The sequence below is a fragment of the Lissotriton vulgaris genome, chromosome 9 (assembly GCF_964263255.1).
Source record: "Lissotriton vulgaris chromosome 9, aLisVul1.2, whole genome shotgun sequence".
NCBI classification, from domain to species: domain Eukaryota; kingdom Metazoa; phylum Chordata; class Amphibia; order Caudata; family Salamandridae; genus Lissotriton; species Lissotriton vulgaris.
The window spans coordinates 1,164,291,641-1,164,309,323 of record NC_141697.1 but is presented as its reverse complement, the minus strand read 5'-3'; the positions used below and the strand labels follow the sequence as shown (position 1 = coordinate 1,164,309,323).

The window sequence follows — 17,683 nt, the reverse complement described above, 5'->3', positions numbered from 1 at the left end:
GTGGAAGGGATGCTGGATGGGCGTAATGTATGCGCGGTGAATGTATATGCCCCGAATAGTGATGATGGGGGGTTTTTAAGTCGAGTTCTGAGGAAGTTGGATCTGGATCCAGACACAGAATTGATAATAGCGGGAGATTTTAACTGTGCCCTTTACGGGAAATTGGACATACACCCCCCAAAATTGGATACTAAACCCATAACCAGAGAAGCGATAGATCAGATGCTCCAAAACTATGGCCTATTGGATATCTGGCGACATCTGAATCCAGATCGTAGGAAATACGTGTCACACACCTGCTGCCAATACCTATAGTAGACTAGAATCCTTTATTATCCAATGGGCGGGGGCGCATAGGATGGCGGTGGCGCATAGGATAGCGGAAACACAGTACCTGGCCCGCTACTTGTCCGATCACTCCCCACTGCTAGTAGCGTATTCGATGGGCCGACCACGGTCCAAGATACCGCTGTGGAGGCTCAATACTTAAGCTTTCGTGACCCGACCTATAAGGACGCCATATTGAATGGGCTGGAAACCTATTTTGAGACACATTGGGGCTCGGCCATTTCCAGGGTAATTGACTGGGATGCAATGAAAGGGGTGTTACAGGGAGTATGCATGTCTACAGAGGTGGGAGTTAAAAAAAGTGCTGGAACGCGACCTACGCCGCCATGAAGAGCACTTGGCGGCTCTAGAGAAGAAGCTTCCCACAAATAAGGAGGGGTCGGCGCAATGGGATGCCACGCGATGGAAGATTGGGAACTTATGGGACTCGCTGGGTAAATTAAATAAAGATCTGAGCAGGCGCCGCTGGTAAACGGAAGGCGATAAGGCTGGTCGGGTATTGGCTCGCCTGATTAGGGAAGAGATGGAACCCCTCCCGATCTTGGCACTCAAACCCGACCTTGGCCGGGTGGTCAATACAGAACACGAGATCAACAAAGTATTCTGGACTCACTTGGGTCGAATATACTCTGTGCCGGACACTTTTGCAGGCCCTAAGGTAGTGGAGTCTTTTCTGGCGATGGTGGAGCTACCCTGTGTTGATCAGGAGAGTCAGGAGGCATTGGGGGCCTCCTATACAGGGGAGAAGATACGGGCAGCGATCGTCACCTGAAAACAGCTAAGTCCCTTGGAACGGACGGCATGGCGGCGGAACTTTGTAATGAATACGGGGGGGTCCTGATCCCTAAATTGTTGGAAATTATGGAGGAGGCCGGTGAGTGCAGACAGCTACTAAGTTCCATTAGGGAAGCGTTGATCGTAATGATCCCCAAACCTGGGAAAGATCCCCTGCTCCCTGGATCATATAGACCGATATCGATGCTGAATGTGGACCTTAAAATTATCAGCCAAGTCTTGGCCAATAGGCTCCTTCCCTATCTACGACACCAGGTCCATGAAGACCAGTTTGGTTTTATACCAGGCAGGGACACACTGCGGAATATCTGCTGCCTCGCCCGCGTTATGCAATCATCGGGGGGGTGGGCCCAACAAAGCATCTTAGTGCTCCTAGATATCGAACAAGCGTTTGACTCGTTAAGGTGGGACTATCTCTGGCAAGTACTACTAAAAAGGGGCCTAGGTGAAGATTGTCAATTGGACTAAATTGCTCTATACACATCCGGTGGCGAGGGTCCACAACGGTCGGTACACGTCGGATGTAATACCCATAGCAAGGGGGACACGGCAAGGGTGCCTGCTTCCCCCCTTGCTGTTTGCCCTGGCAATGGAGCCATTGGCCTGCGACCTTCGGGAGATACTGGAAGGACAGGGCATACGGATTGGGGGCTCTGAGCATGTCATATCCCTATATGCGGATGACCCGCTTATTTTTCTGACTCAGCCGACCCGGTCCCTGCCAGTTTTGATAGCTGCACTGACGCGATTTGCGGCCGCTTCTGGAATTTCCGTCAAAACAAAATTGCAGCTTTACACAATAGGATCGGAAAGTGACTGGGAGTTAGCCCAGTGTCCGGTGCTGGAACTCCCCTGGGCAGCGTACCCGATCCTGTATCTCGGGATATGGATCAGCAGGACGGAGGCCACCTTTCATCAACCTAATATGGGGAGGATCATCCAGGGTTTACGGGGTAGTATCGCCTTCTGGAACACACTCAATCTCTCCCTCATGGGGAAAATCGCCTTGATAAAGATGGTGGTCCTGCCTTGTTGCCTCTATATAATACAAGGGGCCTTCTTTGAACTCCCGCACAAGGTATTCAAGGAACTGGATGCACTCCTGGTCCTATTGTTATGGAATGGGAAGAGACGCCGGGTTAGTCTGTAGACTATGAAGCGTAGGTGGGGAAAAGGGGGTCTAGAGGTCCCGGATCTAGAGCTTTATTACTTTTCGGCACAATTGCAACATGCTATAGCATGGCTGGGCATGGACCGCTCCTGGGAGAGGTCATTGCTAGAGGGTACCTATGGGGATCGACAGCTGGGTGCACTCGTTTGGCGGGCGGGGGGACAACGGGATCAGAGTCCTTCACTGGTGAGACTCTGGCAACATTGTGGAATGGAGTGATGCGACGCTTGATTCGGGGTCGACCGTTTGCCCCGGAGTAGGACTTCAGGCTCATGCCATCCTTTGCACACATAGACCAAGTGATGTCCACGGACAAATGGAAAGATGGGGCTGCCTTATGCTGTCGGACCTTTATCCGGATGCACAAGTTACTTACCTTCGTAATGATATATCTGTAAGCGTAATGATATATCTGTAAGAAACAGTTGTTTGTGTTAAATTCCTTATCTCAGAATATCCCCAGGAGTCATACTGGATCCGGAAAGTTATCAGCAGTACCCCTGCGCGTCTGTAGGCGTCGTCTGCGGCTCCGTGTCCGGCGTTGTGATGTCAGAGTACTTAGACGCCACCCTCGCGCGCTGTCAGTTCTTTTTCCGCTCCAGCAAGCACAGATCCAGGAAGAGCAGTACTCTTAATTTTTTGACTAACTTTTTGATCTCATTTGACCACTAAGGCGGTTAGTACTTTTAAGCTGGGATCGGGACAGTTTCTGCAGTATGCAAAGATCGCGGCGACAGCGCGACATCTATGGCCCTCGTTCCCGGAAGCCCTGGAACACACTCACACCCTGGTCACGATGCTGGCCATGGCTGGGGGCCAAAAGTTTGGGACTCACCTCTATAGGGCTCATCGGGAGGATAAGCAGAATAGCCCCCTAAAACTAGAAGATACTTGGAAGCAGCTGTGTCCGCAGGAGATTACGCATCTAGACTGGGAAAAGATACACAAAGGGGTCCGGAAGGTGTCAGTATGCAACTGCTTTAAGCAAATTCAATACAACATAATACATATGACCTATCTCACCCAAGTAGCTACATGCCATTGATAAATCCAAAGATCCCCACTGCCCCAGGTGTCGTAGTGGTCTGGCGGATTTCCCGCATATGGTGTGGCTGAGCCCAACGGTCATGGAATACTGGTGGATGGTCCTAGAGGACCTGACCAGGATAACGGGGTGGGTACTTGACCTGGACCCGCGTGCTTGCCTATTGCGCTTGATTCTGCAAGATCCTAAGCGCAAGACGAGTAGGAGGTTCCTGGTTCTGGGACTAGTTATAGCCAAAAGGCGGATCGCAATTAATTGGCCGACTCAACAGGGGCCACTAGTGGCGAAGTGGAGGACAGATCTGAGGGAGTGGGCAGAGGAAGTGCATATGCATAACACTAGGAGAGATCACAAACTACTGGAAGTGCTGCTGCCGTGGGGAACAATGATACAAGAGATAGAGAGACACTCCCCACAAGCAGATGAGGAACAGGCGCCTTCTACAGGAGGAGATGCCCCAGAGAGCAGACACAAAGAGACCCAGTATAGCTGCTATGCAGTACAGACCTTGAGGTACCCAGACTCGGCGGGCAGGGGGCGTGAGAGAGTGGGAGGGTAGGGATGGGTAGAGGTTTCGGGGGAGGGAGTAGGGGTGGGGGGTGGCCAGTTACAGTTATGTTGTGGGGACGTTCATAAAACTGTAGGAATCCGGAACAAGAGTCTCCCCCATGGTCCAAATCCTGATTTGTATTGATACAAAATTGTGTTCCACCTCGGCTGAGGTGACAGACTGCTGCTGATTATTGTATCTAATCTGTTGGTATGGAGGAACACCTAATAAAGAAATTTCAAAAAAGAAATGCAGCTCCAGAATCTGGGGCAATCTAGAGATTCTAACCCAAGTGCATGATTAAATAAGGCAGGCTTGCTTAAAAAATGTATAAATAGAGGAGGAGCTACGACACCAACCAAGATGGCCGCATAGTCTCCCGGCTCCGCTGACCCCCGTCCTACGCTCGCTTATCCTGTCAAATACCCTGATCTCCTGCCCCGGATTCGTGTGGGTGAACTAGTCGGCACCCCGATGGTGTGATCACGGAATTTTTCTGATGTTCTGGGGTTAAGTCACATCGAAAATGTTTTGAGGCCTAACTCAGACTGGAAGCCGGGGTCTTGATTGCTGGTCTACCCGGGTCCAAAGTGAAAAACAACGGACTGCTGAGGGTGGTCGGGTCCGGTCCCTGGAACTTTTGAGATTTCTCTGGACTGCTTTGCAACCATCTGCCGCCTGGTGCTATACCTGAGGTGAGGTGACGGGTGGCGCGCGGCGCTGAGTCGTGGGGGGCCCCGGCCCGGAGGCCCGGCACTAGCACCGCTGGCGCCCCGGGGTGGGGTCCCGCCGTGCGTTGCTGCGTGCTGCTAGCCCGTCCCTCACGGCTTGTTTCTGCTCCAGCGTATCATGCCCCGGAGAGGGTGCCCCTCCGTGGGGATCGTTATGCCTGCGGCCGTATGGAACCTGGCGGAACAGACTCAATGTGGCCCTTCTTTGCGGATGGTAATGGCGGAACTTGCGGCGCTTCACGTGATGGTGAGGGCCCAGGTTAATCATTGGCTGTCGGCGACAGATGGTATCATAGAACCGGGAGCAAGCCCTGATCTGATTTTTGAGACCCGGCAGACGACTTGCCCCCCGTTGGAAGCCTTACCGGCGCGTCTGGACCCGGTGTTGGAAGCTATGTATGCCCCCGAAGGAATGGAACTCATCTTGAGTGCTGTGATTGGTGACTCTCTCATGTTCTCTGAAACATCAGTCCTACGGGTACCGGAGCATTTCTCTGCTTCCCCCATCCTGGACACTGTTGATCCATACTTTGATCTGTATCGGAAAGAGTCTCATTCCCTCCCCAATCGGTCTCCCAACATGGCGGATGGAACGATGCTTGGCCTTGGAGACGGGGAGGGACATCGTTGGTGCAAGCCATGTGCGTTGGGATCTGCTATTCCTCTCCCATTTGCTGACTCAAGCTCCGGCTGCTTCTGTGTGACTTTTGACTTTCTGGGGATGGGGCTTTTCTTATCCGAGGGACTCGGCAACTTTGTTAGACGGGGCCAAGGCTGAGATTGCGGGTTGAATTGTTTACGATGGATCTATTGGTAACGGGACTGCTTCATTAACAGACTGATTCCGGGACGGGGGGTTTGTGGTTCCTCCCGGGGTATTTATGTAAGGTGGGCAACTTTATTCGTGTTGGCTTAGGGGGGCCCCTTTGTTAAGGCGGGGGGGAGAGACAGGGAGCGCATAGACTATTGCCCTCCTCCACTTCCCCGTTAGGTGGGGTTTACTTTCTTTTGACTTTTCCCTGTTTCTTTATATTTCGGGTTTGGTTCTCGGGCGACAGGCACACTGCCGGGGGGGGGGGGCCGTAGTCATCTGCAGGGGTGCAGGGTGGGGGGTTGGGGGAGGGGATTTTTTGCTTTTCGTTTGTTTCTATGGCCTTTTTTCACTTCTCTTGGTCTTTTTCTGGGTCAGTGCAGTGGATTTCCTTTGGTATCAATCACTGCTTTTTTATCTGTGCCTCAATTTTCGTGGTGTTCTCTGGGTCTTAGGGCAGGTGACTGCAGGCGCGAATTGACCGTAATATTCCTTCATATCCTGTACCTCCTGTTTCTGCGCCATTGATTTGATCGATTACGGTTTACTGTGGACATGCTTACTATTCTGCCTGCCATTTTTCGCTGCTAGGAAATTGTTCGGCACCTGATCCTTCCATCCTATACTATAAAATGAAAACCTTTTATATCCTGTTTTCCTAATTGTGCTGCTTAGTGACCAAGAGTACGCTAGCATGGAGATTCTGCTCCCCGAGGTGCTGCATGCGATTGCAAATTGCTCTCTGCTACTCTAACTGTTTAGCGGCCGGCCCGGGGGTTGTAGGCCCATACTTGTAATTAGGTTTAAATGTCAATAAATGTTTTTAAAAAAAAGTAGAAATAGATTTTGCAGCATGTACATGAAGTCCTGACAAATTCCCCTCGTCAGTGGAATTGTTAGAAATGTATTGTTAGGTTAATCAACCTGGGAGTCCATTGAGTAAATGTCAGCCAATAACAGCACCACTTCACAACACCCATTTCCAGTATCAGCCAGGAGATCCCTCCCCCACAGAGTAGGAAATTTCTCACCTTTGCTCTCTTCTCCTTTGGCCATCTTGCTGATGGGGAAAGCTGCTGCCACGTGCACACAGTCTAGGATTGCAAGAAGAATTTTGGTCAACCTCAAGAGATCGCTGAAGTTGTAGAACCCAAAGTAGATAAGATTTCGGGCTAAGTTCACAACCTAGAGATAGAAATACAACTTTAATTAGCCTACCATCTGCTACAAAATAATAAAAGTTTAATAACTGATTTAATCCGGAACATGTGAATATTAACTTATTACAAAAAAAACAGCACCCGTCATTGTGTCTCCCATCTTGCAAGCACGACTTGTTTTCCCAAAAAGTTTTCATTCTGGGAACCAGACTACATTTGGCGCTATGAAGAACCAATCAAGGCTGCGTCTTCATCGCAGACTTCCAGATGGCATTTCAGCCCACAGCTGGACATTGTCTAAGAATTAGTGTGCAAAGAATTGTCTCAGTTTCAGTACTATGCACAGTTTAACATTCATACGGTACCCCTTATTGGTCCATATTATATAAAGTACTAGAAATCTCCATCACCCTAACATCTTTGAGGCCAAACCCTTAATATCCTCACGGGCTTGATTCCTGAATATAAAACATTCACCCGACAGGCCTGGTGTTTAAATTGTCGTGATCAGAAATTCACCAAACCGCATTGAACTTATACATGGTTTGCAATTCTCCCCACTTACAGCAGAGGGCAGCAGATCGGCACATATACGGCACACAAGCTGTCGTTGCACACCGTATGGAAGATTAATGATACAATATCTCATAACAAGAGGTCTTGAAAACCGACTTGTTGGCATAAGCATGTCCAGCTTTGTTCTTATTATAAGAGCTGAATATACCAAGCTTCTGTTCATTCGGACAGCTGACGGGAGCAACATGCAAGTATTAACATTGTATGAGGGGTGGACAGGGTCGGATTGGGATCACAATTCGGCCCGGGCACTGACGAAAAAAGTGGCCCACATTCAAGAGGCGTGCCACATTCAAGGGGCATGCCCTTTCATGAAACACCATTTGCACAGACAAGGAATGAAAGTGGGAGGATACTGTTCTTGCACAGGACACGGCCAAGGTGACAATGGCCTACATGCTGAGCAACTAAAAAAAATAGCAAGGCCCCTTTTTGTCACAAAAATATTCCAGCCCTCCAGCACAGGAGCACCTGAAAAGCAGCAAAGCCCCTGCTATTACTAACCTACTTAGCCCTCCCCAGGCCTTCAGCACAGGAGCACCTGAAAAGCAGCAAAGCCCCTGCTATTACTAACCTACTAAGCCCTCCCCAGACCTTCAGCTCAGGAGCACATGAACAGAGGTAAGGTCCCTGCAATTAGTAAATTAATCAACCCTCCAGGCCTTGGGAAAATGTCCTGGCAGGGGAGCACAAAACACAGCTTTCTGGGTCATCCAGGTAGCCAGGTAGCCAGGTGGGAGGCTGAGGTGAAGCTGGTGCATGGGAAGTGCCTTCCCAGTGTGTTCTGGCAGTTTGAGTATTTACCATTTACTGTAGTATTACCCTTGTACCTGTGTATGGTACACTTTTGTAACTTGCACACGTCACTTTTCTCTTGTAACACACTGTTTGCTACCTCTCATTTTTGTTTGCTTTAGATACTTGCACAAGTGCCACCATTGCCTACGTAACGTTTGTTCTTGTGCTGGAGTGTCTGCCATTAATTGCAGTATTATACCTCTACATGTACTTTGTACGCTTTTGTAACCTGCACACATCACTTTTTCCTCCTGTAATGTATCGTTTGCTCCTCTTGTATTTTGGTTGCTCACTATTGTCACTTTTGATTCATGGAACTTAACGTTTGCTTTTGTAATTTGTCCACTTATAATTTTCTCCTCATGTATTATTGCTGTTCCTAGTGTGAAGCGCTCTGACACCTTCGGGTAAAGTCTGCGCTATATAAAATCGCATAAATAAATAAAAAAATTCCAAACATCACCAGGCCCCCACAGCAAGACCCATTCTTCCTCGCCCACTGTGCCCTGAATGTGAAGGGCTGTGGGCGAGGTGTTAAGACTAACACCGTTTCTGGGCTGCATGGGCGCCAGAGGGCCGAGGTGCAAATGGCTCAAAGGCCTGAGAAACACCTGGCCCCCAGGGAGGCCGATTATTGCAAACAATCACCCCTGCCCAGCCTCAGCTTGATTGCTTGGCAGGGCAGGGGTGAAGGAGAGGCCACAGCTGACAGTCGCTGTCTGGCGGCACAGCGAGGCTGCTTTCTTTTTCTGTGTCTGTCTCCGTGCACTCTGTGGGCCGGTTTTTTTCTCCCCTTTCCTAGTCCACTCTCTGTGGACTGGGACAGGGGAGAAAAAAAACGGCCCACAGAGGGCACTGAGGCATCGGCCCTTCGGCCCATTCCCGAATGCCCGCCTTGCCAATCCGCCCCTGGGGGTGGACCAAAAGCTGCATAGCATATGTCAGGTTCTTAGTTACTAAAATATAAAATGAGGGAATGCGCGCTAATGTCGAATTTTCTACGACTATTTTAACTCCAAAGTATCTAATAGCTCATCGGCTACATCGCATGCGTCCGTTGTTTGCGATTCCCCCACCACGTTTTGATAACCGTGGTTTTGAATTCGTGGCATCTGGACTATGGTTAAAGAGGTTTTCTGGGACATTACGGAGCCGGACTCCAGGGGAGGGACGGCCGGGTTGCTTCTCAAACCCATGATACCAGAAAATCTCTGTAATGGACCAAGTACAGTAGTACACAATCAAAACGGGCCCAATCGTCCATCCAGAAAAGGGTCAAGTTTCAAGATCCGTTCAGAGCATTTTCTGGCAAAGGTCCAAACTGCATAGAAAAAATGTGACAAATATACAGGTGTCTGGCCAACAAAGGTCTCACAGATGGTAGATAAAACCCTGCCTGGCTATGCTCTTATTCGCATGGGGAGCCGACAGGCCTTTCAAAGCAGCCAGCTCTCAAAAAGCAGCACTGCAATGAGACAAAGATGAAAATGACCTAGGATCTGACCCGACTCACAGATGAATTAGTTACTTACCTGTAATCCTAGTTTTCTTCCAGGGGTATACTCATTAAAGTCATAAGCACTGAATAATCTCCGCCAATAAGCGGGAACCCGGAACACCTAACAAAACACATATATATGTGTAAATATATAACAATAGTACTAAACAAATTATACACATATACATGTTTAAACCAATAATATGCAGCCCAACATAACCCATAGGCTAATAAAGCCATCATTACATACTTTCTGCAGTATGAAAATAAACTATATAAACAATGCAATTAACAGGCATGAGCCTAAAATGCACTCCATAACCAGCAAAACCTTTTATTTTCATCAAAGAATCTGTAATAAAAGGCAATTAGCCTAAGAAGGCTGCATACAGAAAAACTATCCCTGTACAGAAAATCAGACTGACACCTCGCCTTTAAGGCCTCAGAGAATCTGAACACTTTACCTTTAAGGCCTTCAGGGGAACTCTGTTCCCATCATGCCCCACAGGTGACAGTTATGTCAGTTCTTTTGTAAGGTACAGTAAACTTAGCAGGTATCTGCATCCAGAAATACAATAATATATTTAAAAAACCATAAAGCTACTGCTCGCCGGGGGAGGCGGGAGGGTGCTTATGATTTTAATGAGTATACCCCTGGAAGAGAACTAGGATTACAGGTAAGTAAGGATTAGTTACTTACCTTTAATCCTAGTTCTCTTCCAGGGGTATACTCATTAAAGTCATAAGCACTGAATTATCTCCGCCCATAAGCGGGGACCCGGAACACATAACAATATACATATATATGTGTAAATATAACCAAAAGTACAAAGTACTAAGTAATTATACACATATACATGTATAATAACATAATATGCAGCCTAACCTTAACACATAGGCTAATCAAACCAAAACCTTACACGTTCTGAAGCATGAAAATATGCTGTATATAAATGCAATAAACAGGCATGAGCCTAAAATGCATTTCATAGCCATGAAAAAACCTTTTATTTTCATCAAAGAACCTGTATTAAACAGTTATTAGCCTAAAAGGGCTGCATATGAAAAAATGTCTGTGTACAGAAAATCAGACTGGCACCCTGCCTTTAAGGCCCCAGAGAATCTGCACACTTTGCCTTTAAGGCCTCCAGGAGAACTCTGTTCCCATCATGCCCCACAGGTGACAGTTAGGTCAGTTCTTTTGTACGGTACAGTAAACTTAAGCAGGAATCTGCACTTAAACATATTAAAACTTTAAACCTCAATGCTACTGCTCGCCCGGGGAGGCGGGAGGGTGCTTATGACTTTAATGAGTATACCCCTGGAAGAGAACTAGGATTACAGGTAAGTAACTAATCCTTCTCTTCCAGGGGATACTCATTAATAGTCATAAGCACTGAATAGAGTAGCAAGCTCATACCCACAGAAGCGGGCGAACAGATTAGAGCATAGTCATACTTTAAAATCACAGTGTTTAACTAGTAGTAGCAAACAAATTTCTGAGTGATGCTTGTCCCACTTGTGCATCAGTCTGAGCATCAGAATCCAAACAGTAATGGCGTGTAAACGTATGAACTGAACGCCAAGTAGCTGCTTTACATATCTCTGACATAGCCACATTCCTAAGGAGAGCTGTGGTAGAAGCTTTTCCCCTCGTAGAATGAGCCCTAGGTCTACCTGGTAAAGACTTGTGGGCCAGCTGATAAGCCAGTAAGATACATGACACTATCCACCTAGAAATGGATCTCTTGGATGCTGACAACCCAGTATTTGTAGGACCATAGTTCACAAACAGACGGTCCGTCTGTCTCAAAGACTTAGTTTTATCTAAGTAGAATTTCAAAACCCTTTTTAGATCTAATGAATGTAAAGTCCGTTCTGCCGGACTTGAAGGGTTCGGAAAGAAAGTAGGCAATGTTATGGATTGGTTAATATGAAAATCCGACACCACCTTAGGTAGGAAAGCAGGATGAGTCCAGAGCACCACTCTGTTTCCATGAAAAACTGTGTATGGTTCATTGCAACACAAAGCCTGGATTTCGCTCACCCTACGAGCAGAAGTGATGGCCACCAGGAATGCTACTTTCCACGTCAGGTGTTGTAAAGACGCTTTATGTATCGGCTCAAATGGGGGACCCATTAATTTAGTCAATACCACATTAAGCTCCCAAGGTGGAGACGGAGACCTGATTGGAGGATAAACCTTTCTTAACCCCTCTAGAAACTCCTTCACCACAGGCATTCGAAAGAAAGATATCTGTGTTGGCGATTTTCTATAAGCAGTTATTGCAGCAAGATGGACTTTGATGGAATTGAACTGCAAACCAGATTCAGCAAGGTAAAGAAGATAAGGCAAGACCACCTTTTCTCGACCATGAATAGGGTCCAGACCCTTACTCTGACACCAAAGGTAAAAGCGTTTCCACTTAAATCCGTAGGATTGTCTCGTAGAAGGCCGCTTTGCTTCCTTAAGGATGTTCATACACTCCGGATTCAGCTGTAAGTGCCCGTACTGGATGACTTCAGGAGCCATGCTGCCAAGCGCAGGGAGGGCAGATTGGGATGAAACACTTGCCCCTTCTGCTTGGACAGAAGATCCGGGCGACACGGCAACCTCCTGTGCGGTGTTATTGACAACTGGAGGAGATCTGGGAACCACCACTGGCGTGGCCACTCTGGGCAAATCAGTATCATTCTGGAGTGAGTCTTGTACAGCCGATTGATCACTGCTGGAATCAACGGTGTCGGTGGGAAGGTGTACAGCAAATTTTGACACCAATCTATCAAAAGGGCATTCCCTTGAGACCCTTTCTGGTAGAACCTGGACGCGAAGACGGGGCATTTTGAGTTTGCCGCGTCTGCGAACAGATCTATGTCTGGTGTTCCCCAATCCTGGAAAATGCTGTGCGCGACGTCTTCGTTGAGAACCCAGTCGTGCGCTTCGACGAAGTCTCTGCTGAGGTCGTCCGCCTGTGTGTTGAGACTCCCCGGCAGGTGAATTGCTGTTATGGATAGGTCTCGCGCCAGTAACCAATGCCAGATGGTCTGGGCTTCTATGGAAAGAGTCCTGGATCTGGTACCCCCCTGCTTGTTTAAGTAATACATTGTAGTTGTATTGTCTGTTTGTACCAGGAGGGACAGAGTCTGTAGCGATGGCGCCAGGGACTTGAGAGCAAGATGGACCGCTCTGAGCTCGAGAAGATTGATATGATATCCTTTCTCGAAGTCTGACCATTGCCCTTGTACCTGCAGAGGGCCCATATGCGCCCCCCAGCCTTGGAGAGAAGCATCTGTTATCAGAGTCTGCGTAGGTGGGTCCTGATGAAAAGGGACTCCCTTCATCACGTGCACCTTCTTCATCCACCACCGGATGGAATCTTTTGCAGACTGTTGGAGATAAATCCGGTCCTCCCAGCATCCCGTCCTCTGTTGCCATTGATCTTCCAGACACTGTTGTAGAGGACGCATCTGCAAACGTGCGTTTGGCACGATGAAAATGCACAACGCCATTGAGCCCAGGAGAGAGGACACTTGCCGAACTGTCGGACGTGCAGTTTGAAGGAGAAGCAGACACTTCGCTCTGATGGATGACCACCTCTCCTCCGAAGGACACACGTTTTCTACTTCTGTATCCAGCTGAGCACCCAGGTAGTGGATCTTCTGGGTGGGGTTCATTATCGACTTCTTGTAGTTGACTTGCAGACCCAACTTGTACATGAGCTGAAGACAAATCGAAAGATGTTCCTCTAGAAGCGATGGGGATGAACTCTTCAGAAGCCAGTCGTCTAAGTACGGATATATGAAAATCCGACTCTTTCGAAGACAAGCTGCCACTACAGCCATACATTTTGAAAATGTCCTGGGGGCTGATCTCAGGCCAAAAGGGAGCACTGCGTACTGATAATGACGAGCCGCCACTTGAAACCTGAGAAATTTGCGATGTTTTCTGGATACCGGAATATGAAAATAAGCGTCCTTTAGATCGATGGAGCACATCCAATCCCCTTGGTGTAATTGAGGGAAGATCTGGTGAAGAGCCAGCATTCGGAATCTCTCGTTTCGAATGAATTTGTTCAGTCGCCTCAAATCCAGAATGGGTCTGAACTCTGTGACTGGACCTTTTTTCTGCACAAGAAAGAATCGAGAGTACAGGCCTTGACCTCTCTGCTGGAAAGGGACTGGTTCTATGGCCTTCTTCAGGAGGACGTTCGCCTCCTGTTGCAAGCGCTTTATATTCCACTGTACCATCTTTAGAGGGCGCATGACAGCGGGTGCCTTCTTGAACCTCAAAAGGTACCCGTTCTGAATGACATCCAGCACCCAACTGTCCTTCGTGATCTGTTTCCACTCGTCCAGATAACGCACAATACTTCCTCCAACCGGAGTGGGACACGGTTGTAGAGAAAGCATCCATTCATTGTTTCTGAGGCTGCTTGGCAGCTGATGACTGCTGCCTATTTCCATTGCCTCTGCCTCGTCCAGGCCGCCTCTGCTGGAATTGCGATCTTTGTTGATTCTGGCCTTGATTTTGCAAAGACCAATTCGTTTGTTGACTCCTTTGTTGAAAAGATCTCTTGTCATAGGGACGAAAAGTACCCCGACGTTTAAATTCTTTTTTCTTCTCAAGGCCTACGGCCTTAAGAGTGTCCAACTCCACCTTCATCTTGGACATCTCATCGTCTGCATGAGATCCAAACAGAGTTGATCCATTAAAAGGTAAATTGACCATTTTCCTCTGTGCCTCCGGCTTTAGCCCCGTAAGGCGAAGCCAGGCTGTACGTCTTGCGCAAACGCCGTGTGCATAGCCATGAGCCGACAAGTCTGCTGCATCAGCCGCTGCGCTAATGCTCTGGTTAGCCACCAAACCTCCTTCCTCCACTATTTCCAGGAAGTCTTTCTGATCCTCTTTAGGGAGTTTATCTGCAAAACGAGCCACTGAGTCCCAGAGCAGACGGTCATAGCGGCCCAATAGAGCAGACGCACTGGCCACTCGCATGACCGATCCTGAGGTATTGCACATCCTTCGCCCCAGGGAATCCATACTCTTACTGTCCTTTTCAGGTGGAGCAGAAGAGGTAGATGCTGCTGAATGCGCCATTCTGACTGCCGCTACAATCAGGGAGTCTGGTGGTGGGTCAGACCGCAAAAACATTGGGTCTTCATCTGGAGCCTTGTATTTTTTCGCAATCCTAGAAGGACCTGAACCCACCGTGGCCGGAGTTAGGAATGTCCTCATTGCTGGTTCAATCAATCCGGGCACTAACGGTAGGAGAGGCCTGCCAGTCGTCTTGTGATGTAAGGTTTCGAAGATGACTGAGGTTGCTACCTGGGGAACTGCCATTTTGATGCTGAATTTACTCGCTCCACGACATAACATCATTAAATGTGCCTAAATCGTCTACTGGAGACACCCTGGAAGGAGGAGTAGAAGATATAGTCGGAGAATAGTCCCTATATGAAGATCTTGAAGAGGACGAGGATGATGTAGAAGATGGAGTAGGAGTTCTACGTCTTCTTTGAGGAGTTGCCGATCGTTGCCTCCTACGCTCCCTTGAACGAGATTTCTCTCTCACCAAGGATCTTGAGCGTGATCTTCTATGCAGTTCCTTCCGAGGGACCGGAGTTCTCTCCCCCATTATCGGACGCATCTTCCAGTGCCTTAAACTTTCCAACCACCTCGGTGACAAGTTAACAGGCCGCTCTGTATGCTCAGGTGAAGCTTCAGGTGACACCTGCACAATATTCAGCTCTGCGGAAGACTCAGAAGCTCTAGACGCTGCACTGTGTTCAGAGACCAATGAACCAGACGGGGTCCGCTGTCTGGGCACCAACTGTCTGTCATCTGGCACCTGCCCTGAGGACGAGCCCGAATGAGCCACCACAGAAGAGTCCTGGTGCACTATCCCTTGCCCCACTGCAGATCTGTTGTCTTGCTGATCATGCGGGGAACCTTCCACTCTAGGTTCGGGACTTATTTCTGATCTCGACAAAGACCTAATTGAGGTCCGAGAGGCTGGTCTTGATAGTCTCGACTCCGACCTATGAACAGGTGGGGGAGACCTAGACACTCCATGCTTCGAGCCCGAAGCATGCTTCGACGTCGACTTACGTCGCGATGGAGACCTTGACCTTCTCTTTTTAGGTTTCGACGTCGAATCCTTCGACGTCATCTCTCTCGACGTCGATCTTTTCCTCGACGACGTATGTCTCCCTCTCGACGTCGACCGATGACTCTTCCTCGACGTCGACCCTTTATCCTTCGACGTCGACCCTTTATCCTTCGACGTCGACCCTTTATCCTTAGACGTCGACCCTTTATCCTTCGACGTCGACCCTTTATTCTTCGACGGCGAAGCTTTTTCCTTAGACGTCGACACACGATCCTTCGACGTCGGACATCTCTTGTCCCTCGACGTCGACCTCATACGATCCTTCGACGTCGAGCGTTGCACTCCCGACGTCGTCCTCACTGCAATCGACACCAATTGCCTCGACGTCGACAAGGATTTCGACGGCGACTGCCTCACCGGCGATGTCCTCGACGTCGATGGAGCTCTCTTCGACGTCGACGGCGATCTTCGACGTCGAGCGCACCTTTTTTGACGGTGACGCTCCCTGGAGTCGATGCTTCTTAGTTCTACCTTCAGGAGACGCTGATCTTCGACGTTTGGGCTGAGAAGATGGCCTGGCAGATGATAATAGGCCTTTAGAACTCTTCTCGCCACGGTTTTCTCTCTCCAAAAGGCCCAGCAACCTCATTTTCTCTCTTTCTTTTAAAGTTATATTTGAAAGGTTGAGGCAGTGATAACATTCTTCCACCTTATGAGAAGCTGGAAGACACACCACACAAACAGAGTGTGGGTCAGTTTTCGACATCTTCTTCCCACAGGAAGGACATTTGTAAAATAAAGGTGGCATTCTGACTAAAAAACACCAACAGATTAGTCAGGAAAGGGTAACAACCCACCACCAAAGATATATTTTGTCAAGAAAAGGCAAGAAAAACCAATTTCGGACAGAAAATACTTCAAAAGAGCAGAGCTCAAGTTCCAGGTTCCTCACAGAACAAGCCGGAAAAAAGAACTGACCTAACTGTCACCTGTGGGGCATGATGGGAACAGAGTTCTCCTGGAGGCCTTAAAGGCAAAGTGTGCAGATTCTCTGGGGCCTTAAAGGCAGGGTGCCAGTCTGATTTTCTGTACACAGACATTTTTTCATATGCAGCCCTTTTAGGCTAATAACTGTTTAATACAGGTTCTTTGATGAAAATAAAAGGTTTTTTCATGGCTATGAAATGCATTTTAGGCTCATGCCTGTTTATTGCATTTATATACAGCATATTTTCATGCTTCAGAACGTGTAAGGTTTTGGTTTGATTAGCCTATGTGTTAAGGTTAGGCTGCATATTATGTTATTATACATGTATATGTGTATAATTACTTAGTACTTTGTACTTTTGGTTATATTTACACATATATATGTATATTGTTATGTGTTCCGGGTCCCCGCTTATGGGCGGAGATAATTCAGTGCTTATGACTATTAATGAGTATCCCCTGGAAGAGAACTAATCCTTCTCTTCCAGGGGATACTCATTAATAGTCATAAGCACTGAATAGAGTAGCAAGCACGTACCCACAAGACGCGGGCGAACAGAAAAAATTAATAACCGCTTTAACACACAGATCTCATCTAGAATTAGCAAATACATTTCTGAGAGATGCTTGTCCAACCTGTGTAACTGCCTGTGTGTCTGAGTCAAGACAATGGTGAGTAAAAGTATGTACTGAACGCCAAGTAGCTGCCTAACAGATTTCTGCCATAGAACTATTTCTAAGGAGAGCTGTGGTGGAAGCTTTCCCTCTTGTAGAATGCGCCTTTGGTCTTCCTGACAAAGACCTGTTTGACAACTGATAAGCTAGAAGAATACAAGAAACAATCCATCTAGAAATGGACCTCTTAGATGCTGCAGAGCCTGTATTAATAGGCCCATAGTTAATGAACAAACGGCCTGACTGTCTCAAAGTCTTTGTTCTGTCCAAGTAAAACTTAAGGACCCTCTTCAGATCTAAAGAGTGAAGAGCCCTTTTAGCAGGACCGGTAGGATTTGGGGAAAAAGTAGGCACGGTTATGGCCTGATTAATATGAAAATCTGACACTACCTTGGGCAGAAAAGCAGGATGCGTCCTGAGTACCACTC

The 17,683-nt window shown here is 48.0% G+C and overlaps 1 protein-coding gene across 1 annotated transcript in view; it reads right to left on the bottom strand.

Moving 5' to 3' along the window:
* ITPR1 (inositol 1,4,5-trisphosphate receptor type 1) overlaps positions 1 to 17,683 on the bottom strand; it is a 1,666,678-nt gene that overhangs the window by 839,834 nt on the left and 809,161 nt on the right. Inside the window, exon 21 of the mRNA XM_086939209.1 lies at positions 6,483 to 6,636. Within this exon, the coding sequence (XP_086795335.1) occupies positions 6,483 to 6,636 (154 nt within the window). The remainder of the gene's footprint in view (positions 1 to 6,482; positions 6,637 to 17,683) is intronic.